Source organism: Musca vetustissima, unplaced genomic scaffold (genome assembly GCF_032173495.1).
Source record: "Musca vetustissima isolate MV318-11 ecotype Yass unplaced genomic scaffold, APGP_CSIRO_Mvet_v1 utg30251, whole genome shotgun sequence".
NCBI classification, from domain to species: Eukaryota; Metazoa; Arthropoda; class Insecta; order Diptera; family Muscidae; genus Musca; species Musca vetustissima.
This window is the reverse complement of record NW_026883471.1, coordinates 7,195-18,717: the sequence shown is the minus strand read 5'-3', so window position 1 is coordinate 18,717 and position 11,523 is coordinate 7,195. Positions and strand designations below refer to the sequence as shown.

Genomic DNA, 11,523 nt, shown 5'->3' with positions numbered 1-11,523 from the left:
TTTAACGGAAAAATAAACGTTGATTTTTAACAGTTAAAAATTATTGTTATTTTTTATGTTAAAAATAAAACATATTTAAGTAGTATTATTTTTTTTTTGTCAAAAATAAAACTCCTTTTGGGATTACGTAAAATGAGTTTTATTTTTGACGGAAAAATAGCAATCCCTAAAAGAGTTTTATTTTCTGACTGGAAAAATAAAATACTGAAATGATTTTCACTTTTAACGGAAAGAAATAACACTCCTCAAATGACTTTTATATTTAACAGAGAATATGCATACAAGCCATTCTTTTTCCTGTCCATGTACAATTTTAAACCAAGTACAAGTCGAATTTATGATCTGCATGAGATGAAATTTGGCGCAGTCAACCGATTAAGTCGCAGTCAACCGATTATAGCGTAAAAAATTCAGTCTAGAATATATTTTCGATCGATTTTTTGTAAATAATCCTATAATTGTTAAATTTACACGAAATATTGAACAGCATACCGAATTGAATCTAAAATTATGCGTGCTAAATTTCGTTGAAATCGTTTCAGATTGCATAGCACACTGAAATTTTAGTCTAAATCGGCAAATGACTAAGTTCGCCCAGTTTGACGAAATTTAGCTGGGAGTACTGAAGTAAGTCTACAGTCTAGAGTTAATGGGTGTCTTTAATATTTTCTTCTACAGATTAAAAAAATGCGTGGTCTGCAATTTTCGACGCCATATGATATTGTTTGAGCGCATAAAAATAATGCAATTTTTCATGATAAATATTTAGCTCTTCAGTTTAAGGCATTCGAGAACATATTCTGCATAGGCCCATGTAAAGGTCCCAAAATTATAGTTGGGTAGTTTCATTCGTTCTCGTTCGTTTTATAGATGCTGCCACATTGTTAAAACTATTTACATAAATCCACGTCCATTTATTATGAAAATAATAAAATTATTTTTGAAAAATAAAGTAGAAAACGAAATAAGAAATATTTTGTTGAATATTCTGAAATAGAATATTCTATATATATATATATATACATATATAAATGAATTGCTGTTCGTTAGTCTCGCTAAAACTCTGGAACGGCTGAACGGATTTTTCTTATCTTAGTCTTGAAATGTTCGTAGAGCTTCAGGGAAGGTTTAAAAGGTGAGAAAAAATCGAATAAATGCCGGGAAATCTCTAAAAAGCTGACTTTTATATTTCTTATACAAATGTTTTCTAAATAAAATGTAGACTCATACGTTCAATTTGCTTTTTTTGTCAGAATTTTTTTTAAGTTTGATAAATTTTAAATTTTGTCACAAATGAAGTTTCTGAAAGGATTAATTTTCGATTACCGGTACGTGCGCGAGAACTTTCTTTACTTTTGTGATCCTTTGATAGTGATCCTGTGATAGAATGCATGTATATTTTGGGACTAATGCAAGGATGGAAAATCAGAAGAGATTCTGAATCGAGTTCGTGTCCATTCAGGGTATTCTGATTCTAAGATCCATGCCCTTGATTAATTTGTTTGAAAATAATAACAATAGGAACATGTTGTTCCTTAAAGTACCTGAACCAAAAATGTTTATCACAGTGTAATATACGAGATATCTTCTTTGCAAAAATCTATCAGTAAGCTCAGCTGGAAAGAGAACAACAAACAAAAAACCAGCAATTTTATAAAAATTAGCGATGACGTTGCGACGAAAACCTCCATCCGATGTTACCCATTCGTTTTGAACTTGCTAACTACCGATAACACTCAAGTTGGAAAACGGGAGTAAGAAATTCAACATACCGAAAATTGAACTGAAAATAAATATGGCGTTTTTTAACGTTAAGCTGTAGTGCAAAATTCCTGGAATGATGTTTTTTATTCACAGGAATTCGTTATGCCTAATTATAGCCAACTCTATTAGGAAATTCGGTCAATGTCTTTATAATACTTTATAATAAATCGGGTATTATGCTATATAGATGCTATATCAAAACTCGGACCTAAGTAGATACTTTGTCCAAAAATGTGTCTCCCCCCAATATCCCGGAATGAACTATTTTAACTACAACAATGGGAATGGAGACATATTAATTATTGGTGGAAGATTTTACACAACATGAGAAATTATGGGGGATACCATTATATGGGTGCAACCCACAAACTTTGACCAATATTGATAATTCTTTGTAAGGAGATTTTGGACTCACCAAATAAAACAACTAATTACAGCTGATTAGGTTGAAAAACGTGCCCAAATCCCCAAAGCATTCTATAATGTGGAGTTCCATTATATGGAGACTTTTCGGAAGCTTGGGTAAATTTTGTTAGGAACATTTTCTACTCAATGATCATCCAAAATGTAAAATTACAGCCAAATAACGAATATTATAGGATTACTTGGGCCAATATTGATAATTTTATGTAGTGAGATTTTCTGTTCAATAAGTATCCCGTATATTAAACTAAAAGCAATTCTGTTGAAAACCGTGCATAAGATCTTCAATATTGAAACTTGGATCAATATTGATAATTTAAGTAAGCAGATTTTGTACTCATTGTACTCACTGATCATCTAAAATATAAAATTACAGCCAATTTTGTTCTAACACGTGACTAAACCCCCCAAAATACAGAAGAGTCAACTGATATTGACAATTTTAGTAGGATTCATGCTACCAAATAAAACAACCAATTACAGCTGATTAGGTTGAAAATCCCCAAGGATCGGATAATGTGGAGTGCCATTATATGGAGGCATTTCGGAAGCTTTATTAGGAACATTTTCTACTCGATGATCATCCAAAATATAAAATTATAGCCAAATACTGATATAATATTGATAACACTGTGCGACACGAAAATTTTTCAGGGGTTCTAATGTACCAATTCTGTTTAGTTGAAGTCCCTGGATCCCGAAAATACCTTTGGTTTTTCTGGGTCACTTCGAAAATTAATTTATATAACGGTAAATATAGAGAAAAACGTGGTTTCATGGATTTTCCATTTGAAACTTGAATAACTTATTTACTTTATAACGGATTTATATTATTCTTTTTTTCTTTCGAAGAATACAATTTTTCCTTTCAAACAAGATATATATTTGGTAAATCGCTTGAGGATTGGCTGAGTTACAGCGGTTGGAATATGAAAAATACGCATAAAATGACAAAATTTATTTTTCTTAGGACTGTACGATGAAATTATGATATCAAGCCATATAAGTTTTATTATATTACGGGGAAGAAAATTAAATTAGCTTTCGAAAATGATAAAAATCAAAAAAATCGGTTAAAAAATGGATGACTTATACACATTTTTGTATTGATTCTATGCATATTCTCTAAAGGAACTATGGGTCTATCTCGTTTCCTTTTGCCTGTAGCAAAAATAACGGGTTCTAACAGGAAATGATACAGACCCATGTTTCCTTTAGAGAATATGCATAGAATCAATACAAAAATGTGTATAAGTCATCCATTTTTAAACCGATTTTTTTGATTTTTATCATTTTCGAAAGCTAATTTAATTTTCTTCCCCGTAATATAATAAAACTTATATGGCTTGATATCATAATTTCATCGTACAGTCCTAAGAAAAATAAATTTTGTCATTTTATGCGTATTTTTCATATTCCAACCGCTGTAACTCAGCCAATCCTCAAGCGATTTACCAAATATATATCTTGTTTGAAAGGAAAAATTGTATTCTTCGAAAGAAAAAAAGAATAATATAAATCCGTTATAAAGTAAATAAGTTATTCAAGTTTCAAATGGAAAATCTATGAAACCACGTTTTTCTCTATATTTACCGTTATAATATTAGTTTTCGAAGTGACCCAGAAAAACCAAAGGTATTTTCGGGATCCAGGGACTTCAACTAAACAGAATTGGTACATTAGAACCAATGAAAAAATTTTTTTTGTTATTTTGTAGCACAGTGTAATTTTAAGTAGAGAGATTTCCCTTAGATTAAATTAAAAGCAATGCTGTTGAAAACCGTGCCCAAGATCTTCAAAACACCGAATGTTTAGGGCTACCATTATATAGGCGGTACCCCGAAACACATGCCAATATTGATAATATTTGGTACAGACACTTTCTGCTCAATTACAACCAATTATGTTGATAAAATCGTTACAATTTCTCATATTGAAGGTAACGTTATATGGGGATACCCTAAATAGTGAACTAATATTGAACATTTTCAATACCAGATATCGTATGTTCAAATTTCAGAGCACTATCTTAAATCGTGGAGTGTAGCTTAATATTGGGCTATCTTGAATTATATTTGTGAATTATACATCAACAATAATGCTATGCAAGACAACGTTTTGCCGGGCCCGCTAGTTAAATATAAATTAACTAAGATCTATTTTTGTTTTCATTTTTGTTCAATTAGTTTTTTTTTCATTCATCGACGAATTAACACGGAACTATGAGAACAAAAAAACAAAAATTGAGATGAATGAGGGAAATTCAAAGGAACTATATTGGAGTCGGAAAAGCTCAGTCGGCCGAACTAAACGATATTTATAACATACAGAACTACATCCAAGAGTTTGCAACGCTGCAAAGTATTGGTGGTAGACCAAACTTTAATTAAAAAGATCGTCTTATCTCGACTAGCTGAGCCGATCTAGACGTGTGTGTATGTCCGACTACCCATTATTATAGGCCACAGATATGAAACGATCTATACGAAATGTTGCACGTAAATTTGATTCTGGGTAAAGACGACCTATAATTTATTTATCAAGGATCGTTAAATATGAGGGGAATTAAAAGATCCAAAAACTTTATTTTTTCCGCTTTTCTTGTTGCTCTAGAGGTCACAATTATGACTCAAGTACAAATGAATAAAGGACATGGAGAAAGGGATATGGTATCGATTAACCATGGTTTTCATGATGATCGATCAATATTTAGCAGGTAAAATGGACCAAGACTTTTGTGTGAAAAATATGGCGTATATTTTTACTCCGGGAAAACATGATTCGGAATGGATACCAGGTTAAAAGGGTTGAACTCTAGTAATTCGAGAGAGTGCAAAAATTTTGCGAAATATTGTTCAGGCACGTAATATACATTGGCAGAAATATTTTAGTGATAGGAGTGTAGGGTGTCATGTGATCGGCCTCGTCCGACTGCTTGCTAACTGGTTTTACTCTATGACCATTAACATTTTCATAGATTAAATTAAAACTAAATATATACAAATACACAAATTTTTGGCTTCATATTGTTAAATTATCATTGAATTTTATTTGCAGTTTTTAGAATTAAAAAAAATTACAAGCGGTCAATACTAATCCATTCAAATAAGAATGTTTTCTCATTAAATTAAACGGATTTAATAGAACCTGAATCAAATATATTTATGTATAACTCGGTAAACATCAACATTTCCCGCAAGATGGTTCGTATATATTACTGGATTTCTACCTGAAATAACTTTAAATATTTTGACATCTCCTGAACCTTGATATAAAGTAGGAGTAGTTTCAAAGCCACCTGGATGACTTCGAATATGCTCAGCTCTTATTCCATTGTATATATCATGATTTGAATTAAAATAATTGATTCCAATGTTTGCAGGTCCTCCTGGATGGCTGCCAACAAATCCATTTGGTATAGAATTATAAAAATAATTTCCAAGCTGCGTGTAACTGCTGCCTACTGAGCTAAAACCACCATTGCTGTATATGTAATTTTGTTCTCCACTACCGCTTACTTCCAATATCGTTACATGCACTACGGCCATAAAGAACACTATATTTGCCCATTGCTATCAAGATCACAGACAGAAAAAAATAATTAAAAATACTTCAAGATATAAAACGAAAAATGTACAATTTACCTTCATTTTACGAGGTGTTAGTTGTTACGAATCCAAACCGAATTGAGCTGCAAAAACTTCAAAATTTGATTGATATACATTCATCAAATCAAAAGGTTCATAACTTTATACTGTCAAAAAGAGGGCATTATTTAATTCCGTCTGATCGTTATACGGAGATTAGGGAATAAACAAAAGCGGAATTGCAATATTTCGCCCTGATTATTAAGCAAATTTGTTTGCAACAAGAGAAATGAATATAATATTCAACCCATTCATTCATAGATTTTGTCAAAAGGTGTGTTGATCTATCAAAATCCAATTAACATATATGGTATAGCCTCAAATAATGTTAAACATATCACATTTCATGCATTTCATTAAAAAACAAAATGTTTCGCTTAGATTAAAATCGTCATTGTTAGCGATATAAATGGACATGTATTAAAAATTATAGAAATGTCCCATCCTATTTCCAGTATTTTGAATGTTTCGGCTACATTTTCCTACAAGAGTAAAGAAACAGTAAGGAAAGTAGTAAAGTTGGACTGGGCTGACTATATGATACCCTCCACCACTTTGGGTATATTGTACATATGTATCCTAACATTTAGAGCCGCCTGCGTAACATGGGGAAAATTTATGGAAAACGATTTATAGCAAAATTGATACGCGCTATTCGGTACGCCGTGTTGTTAAAAATATAATCTATATGTGGGAGCTATTTCTAAATCTGAACCGATTTTCACGAAAATTAACACACATCTCTCTAGACTTAATTCAGTACGCTTTACCAAATTTTGGGCAAATCAAAGGATATATAGGAACCTTGGTGCACCATTTACATAAAATCGGACGAATATATATATGGGAGATATGTCGGAATCTAAACCGATTTTCCTGACACTCATCATTCTAGACTCAAATCAGTGCGCTATGCCAAATTTCGTGCAAATCGAAGGATATAAAGGGACTTTGGTGCACTATTTACCGAAAATCGGACGAAAATATATATAAGAACTATATCTAAATCTGAACCGATATCCACGAAATTTAAAACACATCGTTTTAGACTTAATTCAGTACGCTGTGGGAAATTTCGTGCAAATCGAAGGATATATAGGGACGTTGGTGCATCATTTACATAAAATCGGATGAGCATATACATGGGAGCTATATCGAAATCTCGACCGATTTTCCCTTTATACCTAATTTTCCATTCTATACCTAATTCATTACTCTGTACCAAGTTTCGTGCATATCGAAAGATATTTAGGGACCGTTTACATTAAATCGGACAAAGATATATATGGGAGCCAGGGACGTACGCAGGGGGGCGGACGGGGGGGCCGGGAAAAGAATTTTTTCACAGTAAAAGAATTTTTTCACAGTAAATTTTTGTTTCATTTTGTACTACCGGGCAAAGTGGTGAAGGGTATAAATATTCGGGATTCCTTGTTTATAAGAAACATTTTTTTTCAGAAAGGTTTCAATATTGCTTATGTTTTTACATATATTTATACATTACACAACAATGTTGTCAGGGTATTATAGCTTTGTGCTGCCCCAAGAGTTTGTAATGCTGCGAAATATTGGTCCTACGCCCACCTTTAAGTGTACCGATCGTCATATCTCGATTAGCTGAGTCTAGACATGTGTCCGTCCGTCCGTCTGTCCATTATAATTTGCAAACAGATCCCAGTTATGGGTCAATCTTCACGAAATTTTGCATGTAGAATGGGTTGTGGCCAATGAAGACCCCTATTGCTTTTGTAATGATCCGTTAATAATTATGGGATGAAATGGACCAAATACTCTAATTTTCAGGTCGCTCCAGAGGCCGCAAATTTGGCCCAAAAATAGCGAATTTTTACATGGAGAAGGGAATCGGGCTAAAGAATAAACATGCCTGTTTTGATAAAGATCGGTAAATATTTAGCGGACCAAATGAACCCTGAAGGACGTAGACCCGAGAAGTTGATAGTATATCTGAAAGGAGTGGTTGACTTGGGTATATTGTACATATGTATCCCCTCCTAAGAACATACGCAAGTATTTCTGCAACCTATGATAAATTTAATTTCATTCGGGCAGATTTAAAGTCGACTTCGTACCATGGGACAAATTTATGAAAAACGACTTATTAATACATGCAATTCGCTTGCCGCACTGTTAACATTTTAATTTCATTCATTTTGGTGCACCATTGACCTTAAAAAGACGAAACTATATATGGGAGCTATATCTAAATCTGAACCGATTTTCTCGAAGCTTGGCACACATCATTCTGGACCTAATTCAGTACGCTATGCCAAATTTCGTGCAAATCGAATGATATATAGGGACTTTGGTGTGCCATTTACCGTAAATCGGACGAAACTATATATGGGAGCTATATCTAAATCTGAACCGATTTTCTCGAAACTTGGCACACATCATTCTGGACCTAATTCAGTACGCTATGCCAAATTTCGTGCAAACTGAATGATATATAGGGACTTTGGTGTGTCATTTACCGTAAATCGGACGAAACTATATATGGGAGCTATATCTAAATCTGAACCGATTTTCTCGAAACTTGGCACCCATCATTCTGGACCTAATTCAGTACTCTATGCCAAATTTCGTGCAAATCGAATGACATATAGGGACTTTGGTGTACCATATACATAAAATCGGACGAAACTATATATGGGAGCTATATCTAAATCTGAACCGATTTTCTCGAAACTTGGCACACATCATTTTGGACCTAATTCAGTACTCTATGCCAAATTTCGTGCAAATCGAAAGATATATAGGGACTTTGGTGCCCCATTTACCTTAAATCGGACGAACCTATATATGGGAGCTATATCTAACTGTGAACCGATTTTCTCGAAAATTGGCACACATCGTTCTGCACCTAATTCAGTACTCTATACCAAATTTCATGCAAATCGAAATATATAGAGGGACTTTGGTGCCCCATTTACCCTAAATCGGACGAAAATATGTATGGGAGCTATATCTAAATCTGAACCGATTTTTATGAAATTTTACACACATCATTCTAGACCTAATTCATTACGCTGTGCCAAATTTCGTGCAAATCGAAAGATATATAGGGGCCGTTTACATTAAATCGGACGAAAATATATATATGGGAGCTATATCTAAATATGAACCGATTTTTTCCAATTTCAATAGGGTTCGTCCTTGGGCCAAATAAGTGGCTTGTGCCAAATTTCATCCAAATCGGATCATGAATGCGACCTGTACTTCGTTTACAATTTAACATCTACAGACAGACGGACGGCCGGACGGACGGACATGCATAAATCGACTCAGAAAGTGATTCTATGCATATTCTCAAAAGGAACCATGTGTCTATCTCGTTTCCTTTTGACTGTTACAAACATATGCACAAAGACATAATACCCTGTACAACAGTGTGGTGAAGGGTATAAATATAGCGCTGATATCTTTAAAATTCTCCATGAGGATCCACGTATAGGCAAGGATATCCTTAAATATTTATACGAGCTTACGTATTCAAAAATATAGCGCTGATCGCTTTGAAATTCTCCATGAGGATCCACGTATGGTCAAGGATAACGCCTATAATTTTCGATGATGATAAGATTATAATATTGTGATGAAGTGGAGTTAACTTAATTTTTGTGTGTTTTTCGAGTCGATCACAACACAATCCACGGTGAGGGGAATCTGGACAGATAATTAGAAGGACTGTACTGAATATTAGTAATATTTGTTGATCTCTAGACGGTCAAGAGGGTGCAAATATCGCGAAATATTGCCCATGCTCAGAATATAGAACCACAGAAAGTTGGATTTTCGTGGAAGTTGTATAGGATATCATATGGTCGACCCCGTCCGACTATATTGCTCTGCTCATTGGTTTTCAATCCTTGTTTCTTCACACATTATAATATTTTAAAAAGTCGTACGAATTTCATTACATAACTTTTGCTGATTCATGTTTGTGGTCGGAATTGAATTTATATACAACAGAGTCAGACTAATCCATGACACTTGAGCTATTTCATAACAGCTTAAAACCGATCATTTACATCCAGATGATGGATTAAGCGTACAACAATTTATAACACACACAAATACATTTTTTTTAATTTTTATTTTTTTGGTCAACAATAAAAAATGAATAACAACATTAACAACGTCTACTAATTAAGGCTTAAAACTAAAACAACAAAATATCTGGTCAAAACATACCAGACTATTTCTTGAGTGTGTGTCGACATAGATGACAATGGTATGCTCATGGGATGGCCAGTATTCAGGAAGAAGAAGAAATATATTACAACAGGAAAATTGATAGAAGAGTGTGACTAATACTTCATGTGTACTGGCGTCGAAGACAATTACCAACCATGGCTGGGAGCGGAGGACCAGCCACCAGAACTATAACCACCAGCATAGCTGCTAGCACCTGAGTAACTGCTGGCACCACCAGAGTAACCACCAGCACCGCCTTGGCTAATAACTTTCACAATTTTAACATCACCACCGCTGGAATGGCCACTGGAGTAACCACCAGAATAACCGCCGGAATAACCACCAGAGAAGCTACCGCCATGACCAGCAGAGAAACCAGCATCGTGGCCACCAGCAATACCACCATTTTCATGGATAACTTTAATGATTTTGACACCGCCAGAGGAGTGACCACCGGAAGAAAAGCCGCCAGAGTATCCACCGTAACCACCAGCAAAGCTGCCACCATGGCCGCCAGCAAAGCTACCTCCATGACCGCCAGCGGAACCCTGAGAAATTACTTTGACAATTTTAACATCAGCAGCAGCTCCGGCACCAGCTCCATGACCACCAGCATATCCTCCATCTAAGCCTCCGTCAAAACCTCCACTATAGCCACCACTGAAACCAGCATCAAATCCGCCACCATGACCTCCGCTGAAGCCAGCATCGTAACCACCATGATCGCTACCACCTTCGTGAATGACTTTTACAACACTGCCGGCAGATGAGTATCCGCTGCCACCGCCAAAGCCACCACTGCCTCCATGACCACCTCCTACTCCATAGCTGTAGCCACTACCACCACTACTGTAACTGCCTCCATGGCCACCGGAACTGCCTCCACCAATGCCCAAAATGCCAGCATGAGCAGCTGCTACCATTGCCAAAACACACACAAAGACCTGAAATGAAGATGCGGATACATGATAGACACTAGTCCTCAATGTGATCTTCTTTATGTCCAACTCACCTTCATTTTGTTGTCCGTTAAGCTTAAATACGTTTCACCACAATCTCTGTAGACGAAGTTAACCAAACAGTTTAGTTGGGAAGTGAATTCCGATAACTAACTGCCCAATGCAAAGTGACCGCAACTTTTATACTGCCAAAAAATTTGGGCAATAAAACCAAAGTCAAAATAGATGTAATAATGGCATTACGGGAGAGATAACAAAGCATACATTGCAAGACGTCATCATCATCATCACCCGAATACATAGAGACAGACGCACACCATAAAAATCGGGCAACAGGGCAATTTAACATAGCACCACACACATACAGTCATACACTGTACAAATTTTTTGTTGAACATCATTGGGCTGGTTAACCCAAAGTGAAGGTAACCCAAAAAAAAGAAGAAGAAGAAAACGAAAGTCTTTACCACCATGATGATTGAACATAAATTTCAGAGTATGTCAACAACATTAAA

The 11,523-nt window shown here is 35.0% G+C and overlaps 1 protein-coding gene across 1 annotated transcript; it reads right to left on the bottom strand.

The window, feature by feature from the left end:
• Positions 1 to 10,195: 10,195 nt before the first annotated feature.
• On the bottom strand, positions 10,196 to 11,067 carry LOC133330336 (uncharacterized). Its single transcript, XM_061538796.1, has 2 exons — positions 11,062 to 11,067; positions 10,196 to 10,993 (listed from the first exon to the last, which is right to left on the bottom strand). The coding sequence occupies exons 1-2, from the start codon at positions 11,065 to 11,067 to the stop codon at positions 10,196 to 10,198; spliced, it is 804 nt and encodes a 267-aa protein (XP_061394780.1).
• Positions 11,068 to 11,523: the final 456 nt, after the last annotated feature.